This window comes from Chironomus tepperi, unplaced genomic scaffold (assembly GCF_022539635.2).
Source record: "Chironomus tepperi strain 1889 unplaced genomic scaffold, CSIRO-AGI_Ctep_v1 contig_445, whole genome shotgun sequence".
Lineage (NCBI taxonomy): Eukaryota > Metazoa > Arthropoda > Insecta > Diptera > Chironomidae > Chironomus > Chironomus tepperi.
In genome coordinates this window covers 2,112,955-2,131,201 of record NW_027226567.1, presented here as the reverse complement: position 1 = coordinate 2,131,201, position 18,247 = coordinate 2,112,955, and the positions used below count along the sequence as shown (strand labels likewise).

The 18,247-nt window shown below is 34.6% G+C and overlaps 5 protein-coding genes across 6 annotated transcripts; all 5 read left to right on the top strand.

Moving 5' to 3' along the window:
* Window positions 1–347: 347 nt before the first annotated feature.
* On the top strand, window positions 348–3,081 carry LOC139098056 (membrane-bound alkaline phosphatase-like). Its single transcript, XM_070650176.1, has 5 exons — window positions 348–858; window positions 1,169–1,450; window positions 1,611–2,557; window positions 2,614–2,698; window positions 2,767–3,081. Exons 1-5 carry the CDS (start codon window positions 777–779, stop codon window positions 3,015–3,017), a joined length of 1,647 nt encoding a protein of 548 aa, XP_070506277.1. The 5' UTR covers window positions 348–776; the 3' UTR covers window positions 3,018–3,081.
* A 147-nt stretch (window positions 3,082–3,228) lies between these two features.
* On the top strand, window positions 3,229–6,308 carry LOC139098057 (alkaline phosphatase-like). The gene is made up of 4 exons (XM_070650177.1): window positions 3,229–3,386; window positions 4,229–4,465; window positions 4,531–5,565; window positions 5,945–6,308. The coding sequence occupies exons 1-4, from the start codon at window positions 3,317–3,319 to the stop codon at window positions 6,196–6,198; spliced, it is 1,596 nt and encodes a 531-aa protein (XP_070506278.1). The 5' UTR covers window positions 3,229–3,316; the 3' UTR covers window positions 6,199–6,308.
* A 78-nt stretch (window positions 6,309–6,386) lies between these two features.
* LOC139098183 (alkaline phosphatase-like) lies at window positions 6,387–10,175 on the top strand. 2 transcript variants are annotated; one of them, XM_070650310.1, is made up of 5 exons: window positions 6,387–6,491; window positions 6,761–6,994; window positions 7,053–7,157; window positions 7,576–7,772; window positions 9,076–10,175. In XM_070650310.1, the coding sequence occupies exons 1-5, from the start codon at window positions 6,422–6,424 to the stop codon at window positions 10,063–10,065; spliced, it is 1,596 nt and encodes a 531-aa protein (XP_070506411.1). In that variant the 5' UTR covers window positions 6,387–6,421; the 3' UTR covers window positions 10,066–10,175. The 2 variants fall into 2 exon arrangements, with proteins under 2 accessions (XP_070506411.1, XP_070506410.1); XM_070650309.1 differs by lacking the exon at window positions 9,076–10,175 and adding an exon at window positions 7,921–8,981.
* A 920-nt stretch (window positions 10,176–11,095) lies between these two features.
* Window positions 11,096–14,295, top strand: LOC139098231 (membrane-bound alkaline phosphatase-like). The gene is made up of 5 exons (XM_070650360.1): window positions 11,096–11,255; window positions 11,554–11,828; window positions 12,609–12,789; window positions 12,879–13,576; window positions 13,772–14,295. Exons 1-5 carry the CDS (start codon window positions 11,204–11,206, stop codon window positions 14,174–14,176), a joined length of 1,611 nt encoding a protein of 536 aa, XP_070506461.1. The 5' UTR covers window positions 11,096–11,203; the 3' UTR covers window positions 14,177–14,295.
* Window positions 14,296–15,133: 838 nt separating this feature from the next.
* On the top strand, window positions 15,134–16,945 carry LOC139098156 (alkaline phosphatase-like). The gene is made up of 2 exons (XM_070650278.1): window positions 15,134–15,719; window positions 15,801–16,945. Exons 1-2 carry the CDS (start codon window positions 15,146–15,148, stop codon window positions 16,886–16,888), a joined length of 1,662 nt encoding a protein of 553 aa, XP_070506379.1. The 5' UTR covers window positions 15,134–15,145; the 3' UTR covers window positions 16,889–16,945.
* The last annotated feature ends 1,302 nt before the right edge of the window (window positions 16,946–18,247 follow it).

Sequence of the window (18,247 nt, the reverse complement as noted above, 5' to 3'; positions counted from 1 at the left end):
AGATTAAACTATGCAAGTTTTGCGTAAGAAATTTCTCCTGAATTTCAATATGATGACGAATATTTTAAATAATATCAGCGTATTCAGTATACTAAGATTATTTGCTGATTCATTCATTGAATGTAAACAGATATCACGCAGTAAGCATATGTACTTAGATACGCAGCCAGGAGAGATTCATAAGTTCAATTTATATTATTTAAAGGTACTTAAATTAAAGGATAATTTATAATGACTTAATGTCAATTTGCTGACTACTGCATGTATTAATGCATAAGCTATCGAATGACATCCATAGCTTTTAATAGAAATCTCATGATTTAATGACTATCAATTCAGCAACACTTTAGATAAGAAATACAAAATTGCAATAAAAAGAACAAATCGAGTTTATATTAACAGATAGCATTTACAAGCTTATTAAAAGATAAAAAGTACAAAAAAACGTGATATTTATGAACACACAAGTGCTCAATCACGAGACGAAAACATTTCCTATCACATCGTAGAGGCTTGTCTGACATGCATGTTGTGACTTTGCTGTACAAATAAGTTTTTCAATTACAGTCGTTACTCTACAGAGCTTCTTGATAAGCTAAATTAAATTAAATTTTTCTCTCACTCTCGTTTGAAAAAGAGACAATAAAGGCCCGAGTATTGCGATGATAATCGTATTGTGCTGACAAATCTAAATCGTTTGAGGAAAACTTAAGTATCTTTCACATTCGCTTATTTTAATTAGTTGTGTGAGAAGATTTCAAGCAGAAGCATCAAAAATGTCGCTCAAAAAATTATTCATTATTGTGTCGTGTGCTGTGATAGTTACAGTTAGTGGAAATCCAACGCCATTTTTTGATGGTGAGTTAGATGCTGTGAAAAAATTTAAGAATTTTGAATTAAATTGTGTTTATTTGTGTGGAAAAAAGAGGTTTTTTCTTAGTTGTAGCTGATTTAAATTGAATAAGATATTTGTTATTGAAATAATTTAAAACGTGTATTTACATATGTGCGATTTAGTGTGAAATAAGCTTGAAATTTATTTATTTCATGGTCATTTAATATTTTTCTGAATTTTTTTTAAATTTCCTAGTTTTTAAAATTTTCAAATTTTTTGGTGATTTTAAAATTTGTTATATCAAAAAATGTACTAAAATGCACAATTTTACAGATGATCGTCTCTCTGACATTGGTATGCATCCACACATGCATCATGAATCTACGGATAGATTTCCAGATATCGGAATGCATCCGCATATGGATCAGAAATCTCTTCATAGTCACAAAAAAGTCAAAAGAAGTTTCCAAATTGATGACGCTGAGGATACAAATGCTTACTGGATAAACAAAGCAAAAGCCACTATTGACACTAAATTAAAGACAAATGTGAATACAAAGAAAGCTAAAAATGTGATAATGTTCTTGGGGGATGGATTTGGACATACAACAATTGGTGAGTTTTGTTAGATTTTCGGTTTTTAGCAATTTAATAATTTTTTAGTACCGACCCAAAATTTCCATACCCAAATATTTATCCCATTCTACGGGATAATTTTTTAGTACCTAGATTATCAGATTCTTAACAACTTTTTCTCCTTTTCTGACCCATACAGCTGCTGCCAGAGTCCATCAAGGAGGTGAATCATCTAAACTTGCATTCGAAGACTTCCCATACACAGCTTCATCGAAAACTTACTGTGTTGACAGAGCCGTGCCGGATTCTGCATGCAGTGGAACTGCGTTCTTACATGGAGTAAAAACTAATAATGGAATAATAGGTCTTAATGCAGCAGCAACTAGAGGAAATTGTGATGACTCAACCAATGAAGAATATTACACAAATTCAATTGCAGCGATGTTTATTAAAGATGGAAGGAACGCAGGAGTAGTAACAACAACAAAAATCACTGATGCAACACCAGCTTCAGCTTATGCAAACATCGCTGAACGTAGCTGGGAAGATAATTCTGGTGTCATTAAAAGTGGATGTAATGATGCGAAGATTAATGATATTGCTGAACAGCTTATTCGTGGTCCCGTTGGAAAGGAATTGAAAGTTGTATTAGGAGGTGGATCAAGGTTCTTCTTAAGCACAACAGAATCAGAGCATGGAGCCAAAGGTACTAGAACTGATGGAAATAATTTAATCAAAGAATGGCTTAGCTCCAAATCAGATCGAGCATTTGTCAAGAATCGCAAGGAATTGATGGATTTAGATCCTTCTAAAGTTGATCAGCTTTTCGGTCTTTTCAGCACAGACAACTTGCCATTCAGACTAGAAACTATCGAAAATAAAGAAGAATCAATTTACCCAACGTTGGAAGAAATGACAATGAAAGCTCTTGATGTGCTTGAAGAGGATGATGACGGATACTTCTTGCTTGTTGAAGGAGGTCGAATTGATCATGGACATCATGGAAATCAAGCTAAATTGGCCATTGAAGAGACTTTAGAATTTTCTAAAGCTATTAAAGCTACACTTGATAGAGTTGATCTTGATGAAACGTTGATTGTTGTCACTGCTGATCATAGTCATGTGATGACTGTTGCTGGATATTCGGTAAGTTTAAGGATGTTAAATATCAATATTTGAATTCTAAAATATTGTATTTACAGCCCAGAGGAACTGACATATTTTCTGCATCAAGTAGAGGCGAAGATGGTATCCCATACTTTACACTTTCTTATGCAAATGGACCTGGTAAGTACCTGGCAACTTATCTGTTTCTAAGTCATGTAATTTAACAGCTATCCATTCTAATCAAACAGGATTCTTAACTCATTACAACGTCACATCCGGTCATCGAGTCAATGCTCAAAGTCTCGACACAACACCAATAAATTTCCGATTTCCAGCAGCAGTTCCACTCAAATCAGAATCACATTCTGGAGAAGATGTAGTACTATTTGCTGTCGGACCAAATGCTCACGTATTTAAAGGAGCTTTAGAGCAGAATCTTATCGCACATATCATGGCGTACGCCAGTTGTGTTGGTGATGGCTTAAAAGTTTGCCAATAATTGATTAGATTTAAATTTAGTTTGACTGCTTTATTTTAAGAATTAAATTATTTTTATCATGAAATTCCATTCAATTGTTTTGAACCTTTTTATTTTTTGAGACTTTACACACAATATCAGTCATATCAAGCCTATCGGTTATTAAAAATCACAGAAAGGATTTAGTGATTTTATTGATAAGAAATATTTTGATATCAGTGACTGGAAATTGGGTTTTTATAAGAATAACTCAATCAGTGGACGGGAATAGTTTGCTCTTTTAAATCAAAGGAATTGGAGGTGAAAATATTGGGGAAAATATGAAAGTTGCAGCTTTAATTTTTATTCTTGTGGCTTGTGCTTATGCCAATCCAAGGAAATACCATTATGGTAAGTAGAGTGTATATTATTTAGTGATGTTGAAGTGGAAATGGAAAGAACTATAGACCAACTATATCGGTGATTATTAAACTGTGTTCCGCGATAAACTAATGTGTCCATTAAACTTGCAAGAAAATGTTCAATATCTTAGCCGTATTTATGTAGATAAGGGCGAATTCCGTCTTGTTGTCTTCGCAATTTTCTGCAAGATTTAATTTAAATAGCTTTAAAGATGACACTCGAATGAGACTCAAAGTTAGCTTAAAAGAAAGTGTTGGGACTGAGGTGGTGTCTGAAGCTGATAAACGGCTGTCAAGTGACTGTCAATGCCAATCAGAACAAAATTTCAAACCTAATTCCTTCTGAATACTAAGAGGAAGTGAAAATCTCAAAATATTTCCTATCATGTCAACAACATTCTGAACTCACACTTTGTTCTTTCTTCATTCATTCAATAAAAATGTCGTAGAGGCTTGACTTGATAAAGGAAAATCCCTCAATGGTTAATTGATTGATTGTGTTTATCATAGAGAGTCATAGAAAAAATTAGTTAGGTACTTATGAGTGTATAATCATAATAAATAAGAAGCATTTAAAGGCTTTTTGTTAAAGTTGATAAGATATTTGTGTAGAATTGAGAGAAGCATTGAACTTCCGTGAGTGATTTGTTTGCAAAAATGTTATTTATTGATGATGAATTTAGGGTTTAAAGGGAAAAGATCAGGGAAGCTACTGATCGAGTGGACATAAATTCGTTAAAGTATGATATCAACTGGACATTAACTTGTCTCTGCTGCTTATTTTACATAAACATATCTAACTCTTAACCCAATCTTCCCCAAACAATTCAGTTCCAACAGAACAATTTCAAACAGAAGACATGGATGATGATGTAATGCATCCTGCTTTCGATGATCCCGAACCTGAAGTAAAGCCAGCAGCCATTTTACCAGAAGAAAGGACAAAAGAATATTGGCTTCAACATGGAAGAGACTTCGTTCAGAGACAACTTAACAAATCTCCAAATACCAAGAAGGCTAAGAATATAATTTTGTTTATTGGAGATGGAATGGGTCATTCCACTGTTGGTAAGCACTTATTGATAGATTATTTAAATTTTGGCATATTTAAAACCTATTTTTGATCCATCCAGCTGCTACTCGAATGGCTATGGGTAATGAAAACATCAATCTGTCATTTGAAGATTTCCCATACGTTGCAAGTTCAAAAACTTATTGTATTGATGAACAAGTTGCTGACTCAGCATGCAGTGCAACAGCTTACTTGCATGGTGTCAAAGGTAACTCTATGACTATTGGAGTTAATGGAAATATGAGATATATGGATTGTGTCGACACCAATAATCGAAACAAGTATACAGAATCAATTGCACTTTGGGCTCAAAAAGCTGGAAAAGCAACAGGAGTTGTCACAAACACAAGAATTACACATGCATCACCAGCTGGTGTTTATGCAAACACGGCCAGTAGATACTGGGAAGATGATAATGAAATTAGAATTGATAATTGTCCAGCAGGCACAATCAATGACATTGCCATGCAATTAGTACATGGTGAAGTTGGATCTAACTTAAATGTCATCTTGGGAGGTGGAGCTCGTGCATTTATACCAAACAACCAGACTACACATGGTGCAAATGGCAGACGTCGCGATGGACGAAATTTGATCAATGAATGGTTAGCAGCTAAGCCCGGTCGTACTTATATCAATAACCGTCAAAATTTGATGAATTACGATATTAATCAAGACGGTGATGTTTTTGGATTGTTCCATGCATCCCATCTGAACTACAATCTTGATCGTACTCGTAATCAATTACAAGAAATTGAACCAACTCTTGAAGAAATGTCAGTCAAAGCTGTCGATCTTCTCAGCAAAAAGGAAGAAGGATTCTTTTTGTTCGTTGAAGGTGGACGAATTGATCATGGACATCATGGAACAGAAGCAAGAATTGCACTTGATGAGACAATTGAATTCCAAAAAGCAATCCAAGCTGTCGTTGACAGAGTCAATCTTGAGGAGACATTGATTGTTGTAACTGCCGATCACGGTCATGTATTTACTATTTCTGGATATCCACATCGTGGAAATGACATTTTCGGTTTGACAGCAAGTAATGCACAAGATGGAATGAGATACTTTACATTGTCGTATGCTAATGGACCAGGTATGTTTGTTTTATAGTCATATTTCAATCAAGATACCCAATTGTCCTTGATTCCACCAAGAAGTCTTAGCCAAAATCAGGGGTCAAAATTGACCAAAAACAGTTGTTATTTCTGGAATATCCAGAACAATCTTCAAAATAACTTGAAATCCCAGAAATCACTGATAACTAATTAGTAAGCTTAAATTCCAATTCCTCAATTTGCCAGATCCCTTCTAAGTCTAGAGATTCTGATAAAGGCATTTGGCTCGCGACTTTCAATTTATCTTATCGCAAACTTTTATTCTTTAATTGACCTTCCACTTTGTGCACTTTGTTTATTGCTTGATAAGCCAATTATATGCGTTTCAAATATTAAATAACATCTTTTAATCAACAGGATTTAGCCGCCATAGATCAGGTGGAGTACGGGTGAACCCAAACACACTCGACCGAACACCAGATGACTTTGAATATCCAGCAATGGTTCCATTATCATCAGAAACCCATGCTGGTGAAGATGTAGGAATATTTGCAATTGGACCATGGGCACATTTGTTCCAAGGAACAGTTGAACAGAGCGTAATTCCTCATGTGATGTCGTACGCAAGTTGTATTGGTAACGGAAGGAAGATGTGTGATAACCAGCAATAATAAATAAGGAATACACAAACACAAAATTAATTTTAAAAATTGTTATTGATGGTTGAATGGATTAATAAAATAATAATGTAATTATAGCTGTGAAATTATCAAAAAGTAAATACTTCAAGTATGTCTTTTATCTTGATCACTATTATACTTCTTTGGAAGTAAATTTTTGAGCACTTGTTTCAGTTGACATTTGGAAGTGGTTGAGAGTAAAGGTACAAAAAAAATGAAGTTGTTAATTTTGATTTTATTTATTTCGACTGGATGTTTGGCGTATCCTAAAGTAAACCCTTATGGTAAGTCATGCTGTGGTAAACAGGACAATAAAGTGTGATTGTACAGCTGGTGCTGCTTGAAGTTGTGGCACGGCATGCACACACAGAAAATATTATGAAATTTTTAAATATTTTGTACCTAAAGCAAACAAGACTTTATGTCCACAATTAAAATATAACTTAAAGTAGTGCAATTAAGGTTTATGCCTCAATAAAAACAGCACTTGTTGACACTGTGCCTTGTAAATGCTCAAAAAGATAGTTAAATTTTTAATTTTTCCAAAATACAGTCGAGTCCCAAAATGAAGACAGATTCTCTGATTTTGACATGCATCCACATGTTCATAGACAGCACACATCAAAGATTGAAGGCTTTGCTTTTAAGGAAGAGGAATTGACCAGTGAATATTGGATGAACAATGCAAAAGCTTTAGTTGAAGAAAAAGTCAAGCGTACACTTAATACAAATAAGGCTAGAAATGTCATCATGTTCCTTGGTGATGGAATGAGTCACTACTCGTTAGGTAAGACAGGATGTTCAAGAATGCGATCCAAAAACTCAATTTATTTCTTTCAATATAGCTGCAGCAAGACTTCTACTCGGTGGCGAAGATGCCAAACTTTCCTTCGAAACCTTCCCATACACAGCAAGTTCTATGACCTACTGTGTCGATGTACAAGTTGCAGGTAAATTCCTTAATTGCATCCATAATGAATTTTTATGACTTAATTGTACCAAATCCACTTTTCATCCTTTTATTATTATGATTTGTCAATATGTATTTTGGGCATTACATATTTAAGTACTATGTACATACTTGACTGATAAAGCTTATTCACATCAACGTTGAAAATTAAACATTGCAATTGTATTGAAATGTGTACTTGAATAATGAAATCTCAGATTTGGAACTTCGATTATTGAAATATTTCAATTGATAAAGCTTAGGACTTAGGAATCGTTCATTAACTACGTAATAGTTAGGTTCGAGAAGTATTGAACAGGGACACTCAAAATAGAGGTTCATACATAGGACAGATATTCCTTAAGATCAATTTTTCCGTCCAAAATTATAAAAACCCTTTTCTTTACCCAACCCCACAGATTCTGCCTGCACAGCTACTGCATACCTTAGCGGTGTTAAGACAAATGATGGCGAAATCGGTGTCAATGCCAATGCAACGTATGAAAATTGTTATGATGGTCTGAATAAAGCTAATCATGTTGATTCAATTGCTGCTTGGTTCCAAAAAGCCAATAGAAGTTCAGGAATAGTCACAACAACTAGGATTACTCATGCTGTAAGTATTAAAGCACTTATTAAGGGTTTAAGTATGAATTTACCTTGTTTTTGGTTCGAACTTGAATTTTTGGTTTAAATTGTAAAGTTTTTGTGACTTTTTGACAATTTAATATTATTAATCATCAATTCCTCCTTCCAAAATCCAGACTCCAGCTGGTGCCTATGCACACACAACAAGTCGTGACTGGGAAGATGATGCAAAAGTTCAAGAAAGTGGATGCAGCGCAACAGACAACGATGATATTGCTGAACAACTTGTTTTTGGAGAAACAGGCAAAAACCTAAAAGTTATTTTGGGAGGTGGATCAAGACACTTTATTGGTAAATCCTTAACTGAACATAATACAGCAGGAAGAAGATTAGATGAGAAGAATTTAATTTATGAGTGGGAAAAAATGGATTCAAACAGAACATTTGTCAGAAATCGTGCACAATTGATGGGTTTAAATCCCAAAGATGTTAAACAACTTTTTGGACTTTTTAATGGCGATCATTTAAGTTACTGGATTGATGTTCAACGTGATGGTACACAAGACACAATGCCTTCATTGACTGACATGACAACCAAAGCTATTGATATTCTCGAACTTGAAAAGGACGGTTACTTCTTGCTTGTTGAAGGTGGTAGAATTGATCATGGACATCATCGAACACAAGCTAAGCATGCAGTCACAGAAGCTGTCGAATTTTCAAGAGCAATTGAAGCTGCTTTAAAGAAAGTAAATCTTGAAGAAACTTTGATTGTTGTTACAGCTGATCATGGTCATGTAATGACAATGTCTGGATATGCTGATCGTGGAGGTGATATTTTTGGAATCGCTGGAAAAGCAACAGACGATAAGCCTTATATGACACTTTCATATGCCAATGGAGAGAGCTTCCCACAACATTCTGTCGCTGGAGAAAGAGTCGATCCATCAAAATTGAATGGATATATAAGAAATCTTAATGATTTGAAATTTCCAGCAACAGTTCCACGTGAAGACGAAACTCATGGTGGTGAAGATGTTGGTATCTGGAGTATCGGACCATGGTCTCATTTGTTCCAAGGAACACTCGAACAAAATGTGATAGCCCATATCATGGCATATGCCAGTTGTGTTGGTGATGGAATAAAAGCATGCGATAATTTATAAATTATTATGTCAAGTTGAGATTTAAGTTAATAAAAATAATAAAATACTGAGTATATACTTAAAATATTAAACCTTAAGGGTTTTAACTTGTCAATTGCTATGGTTTTTTGGCACTTTATTTTTCAGGAATCAATCCCAAGTCATAACAAATTCCTTTAATTTCAGACTCCAGCTGGTGCTTATGCTCATGTCACCCACCGTAGTTGGGAAGATGATGCAAAAGTTGCGGAAAGTGGATGTGATCCAAAAATTGTTGATGATATAGCTGAACAGCTTCTTTTTGGTGAAACTGGTAAAAAGCTCAAAGTCATGCTTGGTGGTGGTTCAAGACATTTTATTAATCAGTCAATGACTGAACATGGTGGAGCAGGAAGAAGAACAGATGGACGTAATCTTACTTCAGAGTGGTTAAGTGTAGATCCAAGTCGAACTTATGTCAATACTAAAGCTCAATTGATGGCAGTAGACCATAATGAAGTTAAGCAGTTGTTGGGAATTTTCAATTCCGATCATTTGAACTATTGGATTGATGTTGAACGTGATAGGACACAAGACTTAGTTCCATCATTAACTGATATGACATTGAAAGCTATTGATATCCTCGACAGAGATAAAGAAGGATTCTTCTTGCTAGTTGAAGGTGGAAGGATTGATCATGCACATCATGGCACAGAAGCAAAGCAAGCAACTGGTGAAGTTACTGAATTTTCCAGAGCAATTCAAGAAACTTTAAATCGAGTGAATATTGATGAAACCTTAATTGTGGTAACTTCTGATCATGGCCATGTTATGACAATATCTGGATATGCTGAACGTGGAAATAATATTTTTGGGATAGCTGGTAATGGAACTGATGGCTTACCGTACATGACAATTTCATATGCGAATGGCAGAAGTTTTCCAAAGCATGTAAAAGACGGCAAGAGAGTCGATCCAACGACATTGTCTCAGTACATCGATGACATTAATACCCATGAATTTCCAGTAACAGTACCACGTGTTGACGAAACTCATGGCGGCGAAGATGTAGGGATATGGAGTATCGGACCATGGTCTCATTTGTTCCAAGGAACACTTGAACAAAATGTGATACCTCATATCATGGCATATGCCAGTTGTGTTGGTGATGGATTAAAAGCCTGTGATAATCAGTGAATTATATTGTCAAGTGGATCAAAATGTCATGTTATTTTGTATTTCAATAAAAATCCGTTTCTAATTGTAAAGTAGACGTGAAAATAAACTTTGTAGTTATGAGTTATAAACGTGGGAGCTTAGTGACTTGCAATGTGAGAATGTTTTTAAGTATGATGATGCATGTGCTGTTTACTAAATATTTGTTATATTTCCCTATTTGTCGGATTTAATGAGAATTTTTTGAATTTTCTGGATTTTTCAATGATTAAGTAGTTTCGGAATTTGATGCTACATATTAAGCTACCGAGCGTAAATGATTTAGCTAAGCCGGATTTTTGCAATCTTCAATTTTTTTTTTTTTTTTGTCAAATTTGATTATGCTGCTTCCTCAATTTAGAGTTATTTAAAGCGCGGAACCAAAACATTCATTCAAAAACCATGAACTATGTCAACAATCCGTACATATTCAAAGTCACGACTGATAAGAATGACAAATTTATGAGAATCGCACGTTTTAGACGGCAAAAGAGTGAGAATTAGACACATGCAATTATCATAAATTTGATAAAATTATTTAGTCAGCTATTTGAACTTTCTAATCACTTGTGAAGTATGATGTACATGAACATGTGTTTAGAAGTTCGGATACATCACGTGTTCATGTCATTGACTGTAAATTTACGATGACATTTTCGTGATTTGCGTTTTTTTCTCTCATTCGTCTCGAGACTCTGAGTGTTGCGCAAACGTTTTGCTGATAAGAAATAAAAGTGCTCTTTGCTAATCAGTTCCGAAATTTCATTAGTTTGAATTCACACGTTTGATACAAACCCGGAATCACGTGAATATTCACCATTATAATAGCATACAAACATTATAGTAAAATGAGCACAAAGTCAAGGCTTATTCTTGTCCTGAGCTTGTGTACAAGATAAGCACAGCATTATTAAATCTTGATAAAAAGCTATCTTAAACACATTCACACTCAGAAGTCATTTTGAAGTGCCTCACAATACGACAGTTAATTTAATATTGCACACTTTTCATATACTGCTTATTAAATTCTTTATTAAGTCGTTAGTCTCGTTCAATCATTCGACGAGTCAAGACATAATCATTTAATTATTTGAAGGGCTTAAATAGAGGTCAATTCATTATGATTAGGAATTTATTGGTGATTGTATTGCTGGTTGGATGTAGTTTGGGAGGTAAGTTGACAAAATTAAATCCTAAATTTAATCCTCAAAGATCTAGATATGTGATTGTTGAGTGACAAAAATGTGAAAGGTGCCTGCTCAACACTTTGAGTTTGTGTGATCGACTCATGTACACGGAAGCTATAAGAAAGCCACAAGAAGATAGATTTAATAAAGTGCTAATATGTGATTCTGTGACAGAGACTTTCTCATATGTGTTTCTCGGTCTGATAATTTTTAGACGCAATTTAATATTTTTCAAAAAATTGTGAAACCCTCCAAATACTTAGTCAATTCTTTTACATAACAGATGAGTACCACCAACACCACAAACCATCTCCAGGTCAGAAATCATCCTATGTTGTTAACGAGCAGGAGAAAACAACAGCTTATTGGGTCAATCAAGCTCAAAACACTCTTAAGTCAATAGTAAATAAGAAACTCAATACAAATAATGCAAAGAATGTCATCATGTTTTTGGGTGACGGAATGAGTTTCTCAACTGTTGCTGCAACTAGAATGTACATGGGTGGTGAAGAGAAGAAGTTGTCTTTTGAGGAATTTGAATATACTGGATTTTCCAAGGTAGGATATCTATAGATCAAAAGGTTCCAATGATAAGGGACGTCACTAAGGTTTCTTAATACCGGGACTAAGACTAAAAGAAATTGGGAATACAAGTGAATTATAAATAGGGACTGGGAAGTTATAGTCTTAGTCTCAAGAGCATCCAGATGTTAGCATGTCCATGAATGCTTGACATCATTTGCGATCGACCACTAACTATACACTTTTATTTCCTCTAAATCACAATACCCTGAATTTACGTTATAAGCCACTACCCGTTACTAAGCCACTGGCTTAGTAAAGAAATTTGACTGTGGAAAAATTTTGTATCCGTTAATAAGCCACTACCAAAAAGTCATTAATTAAACTAGATAAAATAAATTTTCCGATTTTAAATGACATATTCGGATATAAAAAATCAGTAAGGACTAGAAAAAGTTAATAATTTTTAAGATTTCTATGAAAATTTTCGTTTTTGCTTCATTTGTTTACATTTTTTACTAAGCCATTACTCGTTATTAAGCCTTTTTTCACGATTTTGAAAACTTTTTTCTTCCCATAAGCCACTGGCTTATAACGTAAATTCAGGGTATTAATATATATCATAAATCAAATTCAATTTAATCCTCGTCGAGTGCTCAAATATTTTGTTAAATAAGTTCCATTCTTATCAAATTTCATTGGAACCACTGTACTTAACAATAACAAATGATTATAAATACAGTTATCGATCCAACACTTGTAAAATAACCTTTATATAGTAAACTGAAGTGTTAATTTATCAAATTTTTTTAATAGACTTACTGTGTAGATGCTCAAGTGGCCGACTCAGCATGTACATCAACAGCTTATCTTAATGGAATTAAAACAAATTACGAAGTCATCGGATTGAATGCTAAAGCTCAACCTAAAAATTGTGAAGCACAACTTGATCACGACAATTGGACTGAAAGTATTTTAAGCTGGGCACAAAAGTCATGTAAGTATTCAGGCATTAAGGCCTGATTTCACTTGCCAATATCTTACAGTCTTCAACAAAGTTCTAACTTTGACTTCCTCAATTCCCAGGTAAAGCAACAGGAATAGTAACAACAACCCGTATCACACACGCAAGTCCAGCAGGTGGCTATGCACATGTATCCGAACGTGATTGGGAAAATGATCATGAAGTTGCATTAAGTGAATGTGATCCAGAGAAAGTTGATGACATTGCAGAACAGCTGATTTACAATGCTGTAGGAATCAACTTTAAAGTCATTTTGGGTGGAGGTCGTGCCAATTTCAGAAATAATACAGAAACGGATGAGGAAAATCAGAAGGGAAAGAGACAAGACGGAAAGAACCTAATTAATGTTTGGAAAAATGAAAGATCACAATTGGGAAAAGCTGAATATGTTTGGAACAAGAAGCAACTTGCTGATATTGACTACAACAATACAGAATATCTCCTTGGTCTCTTTGAAGCTGATCACATGAAATACAATTTAGATGTTAAAAAGGGTAATTTAGAGAATGAACCATCATTATCGGATATGACAAGTGCAGCTATTAAAATGTTGCAAAAAGAAGATGGTGGATATTTCCTATTTATTGAGGGTGGAATGATTGATCAAGCACATCATTACAACTATGCACAGACATCACTCGATGAGACTAAAGAGTTTTCAGATGCAATTGCTCTTGCAAGGAAGATGACAAGCGAGGAAGACACACTGATTGTTGTGACAGCTGATCACTCACATGTTTTCACATATAATGGATATCCAGTAAGTAGAAAGATTGTGGATTATGCTTTTTGAATCTGATTGCCACACTAGTGGCATATACCTTAACAGACAATGAGTATCCTCACTTAAATTACTGCACTAACGTTGCATGGTCCTAGTCTGTTCGGGATAGTGACTCAGAATGTCGTTAGGACAATGCTACATCATTTCTATAATTTTTTCTCCCCTCAACAGGCTCGTGGAAGCAACGTTTTAGGAGCTGCTGAAGTCAGTGACATGGATAATCTTCCATACTTAACTTTAAGTTATGCCAACGGTCCAGGCTTTGCTCAATCATTCGAAGACGGAAAACGTGTAGATCCAACAACTCTTGACATGGCCAATCACAAATTTCAATATCCAGCGACAGTTCCAAGAGATAAAGATACACATGGTGCCGAAGATGTCGGAGTATACGCATCTGGTCCAATGGCACATTTGTTTAGTGGAAATTATGAGCAAAATACAATTCCTCTCATCATGGCTTATATCATGAAAGTTGGTCCATATGCAACAGATGATAAATGTGCATCGTGTGCGATAATGCCAGTTCTTATGCTTTTATTATCTATGTTGATAATAACAAAGCTGTTAAAGTAATTTAATGACAAATTATTTGTTATATAGCCGTTAAGTATTAAAAAGTTTTTGAGATTCAGTGATATTTAAAAGTGTAAATTTTTTGTGAATAAATCAAAAATTAAGAATATGAAGTTAAAGCGATGCTTTCAATTCCATTTCATGACTTTTCCATTTGTAAGTCAGGTGCTTCTTTTGAGCTTGGGTTGAATTCTCCGTCACCTTGTCGTCAAGGTAACTTCGTATGCTACCGCTAAAAAGGCGTTGTAGCAGTGCCCTAGCGAACAAATTTTGCTGCTCTGGTTTGGTTCCTCGCCTTCTAACAAGCATCATTCAAGTTCAAAATCTATTTGAACACTTGAACAGCACAAAATTGTCCAAATGGCACTACCACGTCACCGTGACAACTGCGCCACCATTGATGAGATCTAGGATGCCCTGACGGTATCGTGACGGCTGTTTTTTGCCATTTAGCAGTATGAAGTATGTGTTTGACTGTGATAAGCTATAAGTTTAAAATTAGCGTATATTCATATTTGTTAATGTTTGGCAGTAAGAATGGCAACGTCGCACATTACTTACTCAAACTTAAGCCAAACAATTCGCTAATTGCACCGTAAAATCACTTGATGGCTTATCTTGAGCAGTATACTGAAATCCGGTAATTAATTTCTTATGAATTTCCCAATCCACTACATTTAAAAGCATTAACTCCTAATTAATTTCTATAAATAAAGAAATCAAATCAACAATAAAGTTAATCAAATCAAGATATTTCAATCAAGATCGTTGACGATCTCAATCAATCACAGCAGCACCTTTGACTTTAATTTTTTTTATCAGTTGTCAAATTAGTAAATCCCTAAAGTATTCCACAATCATATCAAGGAGCTTAAATAATTAGCTAAAAAATATCTTTCAGGAAACTTAAATTCAAATAAAATAATTGTAAAAAATCTACTGCTGAACATTCAATAGTGAGCATTCATAATGGTAACGTTAAAATATTTTTCGGTGCTGCTTTTCATTGCTCTTGCAAATACCGAGGATGAATTTCATCCAAAACCAAACAATGTAGATCCAGCACTTGAGATTACAAATATTAAGCCAATCCACAAAACAATTGAAGGACATAATCTTTATTGGACAGAACATGCACAAAGATATATTGAAGATCAACTTAAACTAACTAAAAATACCAATAAAGCCAAGAACGTGATTATGTTCCTTGGTGATGGAATGTCAATTTCAACAGTTGCTGCCACAAGAATGTACTTAGGAGGCGAAGAACTAAGCTTATCATTCGAAAAGTTCCCTCATTATGGATTAGTAAAGCCCTACTGTGTTGACAGACAAGTCCCCGATTCAGCATGCACAGCCACTGCCTTTTTGGGTGGAGCTAAAAATAATTATCGTGGAATTGGTGTGACTGCAAATGTGTCAAGCTCTCAGTGCAATTACAGTGATGAAGATGTGGTGCACTCTATTGTCAAATGGGCTCAGGATGAAGGAAAAGCTACTGGAGTGGTAACAACAACGAGAATAACTCATGCTACACCAGCTTGTAAGTAACATGTGTATATCCTTTAAAAACAATGAAGTCAATGCTAATCCCTAAACTTTCTCTAATTCTTTTCTCATACAGCTGCTTACGCTCACAGTCCACACAGAGATTGGGAAAATAATGCAGTCATATCATCAGCATGCAGAAACGATCCAAATAGTCAAATCAAGGACATAGCACATCAGTTGGTCTACAACGAAGAAGCAAAGAAGCTCAGAGTAATCATGGGAGGTGGTACAAGACACATGCTTAACAATACAATGCAGAACGATGAAGGACGTTACGGAGAACGAACAGATGGACGAAATCTTATTGAAGAATGGCTTGAAGAACGAAACAAAGAAGGCAAAGCTGTTTATATCTCACATAAGCAGCAACTTGATGAATTGGATGTTGATAAGACTGACTTTTTACTTGGATTATTTGAGCATGATCACTGCATGTATCGATTGGATGTTCTTAACAATGGATTACAGAATCAAGAGCCACTTTTAACACTAATGACAGAAACAGCCATTAAGATGCTTCAAAAGGAAGAAAATGGTTTCTTCTTGTTAGTCGAAGGTGGTCGAATTGATCATGCACATCACAGTAATTATGCCAGAAAGTCATTGGATGAAACTGCTGAATTTTCAAGAGCTATTGAGCTTGCTAAATTAATGACAAGCGATGAAGACACGTTGATTGTTGTTACATCTGATCATTCACATGTCTTTACATATTCTGGATATCCATATAGACATGATGATGTCCTTAAAACAACTGGATATACAGCAGATGATGATTTACGTTTTGAAACTTTAAGTTATGCAAATGGACCTGGCTACAATCGAACATATGCTAATGAAGGCAATAGATCTGATATAATTAATGACGACTTCACTCATGTTAGTCGTCGTTACTCAGCAATGGTTCCACTCAGCTCAGAAACTCATGGAGGTGAAGATATTGCTGTGTACGGAAGTGGACCTTGGTCTCACTTATTCCAAGGAAGCTACGAACAAAGTGACATACCTCTGGTCATGGCATATGCTGCAAAAATTGGACCTTATGCAGAACGAGTTGAAACTACAACCCCATGTACAGGCAGTGATTGTGATTCAGCAAATGGTGTATTTGTTACTTTTGCTTTATTAATAATAAGTCTTATTGTTGTGTATTTCACGTAATTTCTTGAGAGGGATATCAATAAAATAATAAAAAGTTTAATTATAATTCATGGAAAATCCAGGCATTTGTCAATTATATTTACAGCTGATAAGTTCCAATGAGTGTCGATGTAACTTGAGTAATTGGTCTTAAAATAGGAGTTGGTTATGATAGTTAAAGTTGGACGATATTGTGGGGATTGACTCCCACACAACTGGTCCCCTGAATATGCCCTTGCTCTGACAGCTACAAGACGACTGATTTTAGACCATTTCGATGGCAAAACATGAACTTTTCTACAGTGTAACGCTCGGGCTGTGTTGTGGATTCTGTACCTAGAACTCGAAATCGAATTGACGAGTAGATTTCATTTATTCAAATCAATTCAGAGTTGAATCAACTCAAATGAAGACTTTGCAATGAAGTATAATTTAAATTTGATGGAAATGTCTGAATATGTATTCAAAATTGCCTATTTGAGATCAAAAGTGCTTAATCCAATTTGGATTTTCACTGAAGTAGAGAAAGTCCTGACATTGCCCTACACTTAAAGAATTCTGAACCCAATCCCACGAAAAAAGTAAGCATTAACTATTTTTGTGTGGAAGTTTGATGTACTATCATTTTATGATCCACTCAAGCTTCAATTTTTCAAAAGCTCTTCAATAAACAGAATTAAAGATATTTGCTGATAAAATTAATTTTATAATGTTCAATAATTTTGATGATATTGGTCAGGAAAATCCGACATTAATTAATTAATCACTAATCATTGCTTGAAGGGTTAATTCCAATAAAACTTACATTGCACAAAATCATATTCGGGACATCATAAGACGGCCGGCAAATATCAAAAATTCATTTAATTACCTCATGGTAGAAAATATACTAATCAAAGTACAGCAGTACTGTGTTTAATTATACTTGTCAACACGATACTTCTATTTCTTATCTTAACAAATAATAAAGACTCACTGTCTCGTGATACAAACGTGAAGACTTCAACAATATGAGGCAATCAACCGTACAGTGACTTTGTATTTAATTGTTTGATTGAGAGCTGATTGATTAAAATCTGTGATTTTTTTAAAAGCTTACTGGATTACCTATTTTCACAATTTGATTGAATTCACGTGATTTTGCATGACTTTCTAATATGAATAAGCACTATCAGAATCCTTTTTGACCACACCATGAAATTTATAATAAACTTACCTATTTTAATATCAGTCTGCACAATTATAAATGAACTCTTGCACCAAATTACTGTCTACACTATATTTAATCTTTCACAATCCTTAAACAACTCAATAAATACTTAAATTTAGTCGAATTTAAACAATTTAAATATTCTACTTAAAATTAATCCAATGTTTACT

Excerpts from the sequence above, each read along its gene's own strand:
- LOC139098056 (XM_070650176.1), top strand. The coding sequence starts at position 777 with ATGTCGCTCAAAAAATTATTCATTATTGTGTCGTGTGCTGTGATAGTT. Across the intron at positions 859-1,168 it reads TCCAACGCCATTTTTTGATG|ATGATCGTCTCTCTGACATT; the intron begins GTGAGTTAGATG and ends ACAATTTTACAG. Across the intron at positions 2,558-2,613 it reads TGACTGTTGCTGGATATTCG|CCCAGAGGAACTGACATATT; the intron begins GTAAGTTTAAGG and ends TTGTATTTACAG.
- LOC139098057 (XM_070650177.1), top strand. The coding sequence starts at position 3,317 with ATGAAAGTTGCAGCTTTAATTTTTATTCTTGTGGCTTGTGCTTATGCC. Across the intron at positions 4,466-4,530 it reads AATGGGTCATTCCACTGTTG|CTGCTACTCGAATGGCTATG; the intron begins GTAAGCACTTAT and ends TGATCCATCCAG. Across the intron at positions 5,566-5,944 it reads GTCGTATGCTAATGGACCAG|GATTTAGCCGCCATAGATCA; the intron begins GTATGTTTGTTT and ends TTTAATCAACAG.
- LOC139098183 (XM_070650310.1), top strand. The coding sequence starts at position 6,422 with ATGAAGTTGTTAATTTTGATTTTATTTATTTCGACTGGATGTTTGGCG. Across the intron at positions 7,158-7,575 it reads TGTCGATGTACAAGTTGCAG|ATTCTGCCTGCACAGCTACT; the intron begins GTAAATTCCTTA and ends CCAACCCCACAG. Across the intron at positions 7,773-9,075 it reads CAACTAGGATTACTCATGCT|ACTCCAGCTGGTGCTTATGC; the intron begins GTAAGTATTAAA and ends CTTTAATTTCAG.
- LOC139098231 (XM_070650360.1), top strand. The coding sequence starts at position 11,204 with ATGATTAGGAATTTATTGGTGATTGTATTGCTGGTTGGATGTAGTTTG. Across the intron at positions 11,256-11,553 it reads GGTTGGATGTAGTTTGGGAG|ATGAGTACCACCAACACCAC; the intron begins GTAAGTTGACAA and ends TTTACATAACAG. Across the intron at positions 12,790-12,878 it reads AAGCTGGGCACAAAAGTCAT|GTAAAGCAACAGGAATAGTA; the intron begins GTAAGTATTCAG and ends CTCAATTCCCAG.
- LOC139098156 (XM_070650278.1), top strand. The coding sequence starts at position 15,146 with ATGGTAACGTTAAAATATTTTTCGGTGCTGCTTTTCATTGCTCTTGCA. Across the intron at positions 15,720-15,800 it reads AACTCATGCTACACCAGCTT|CTGCTTACGCTCACAGTCCA; the intron begins GTAAGTAACATG and ends TTTCTCATACAG.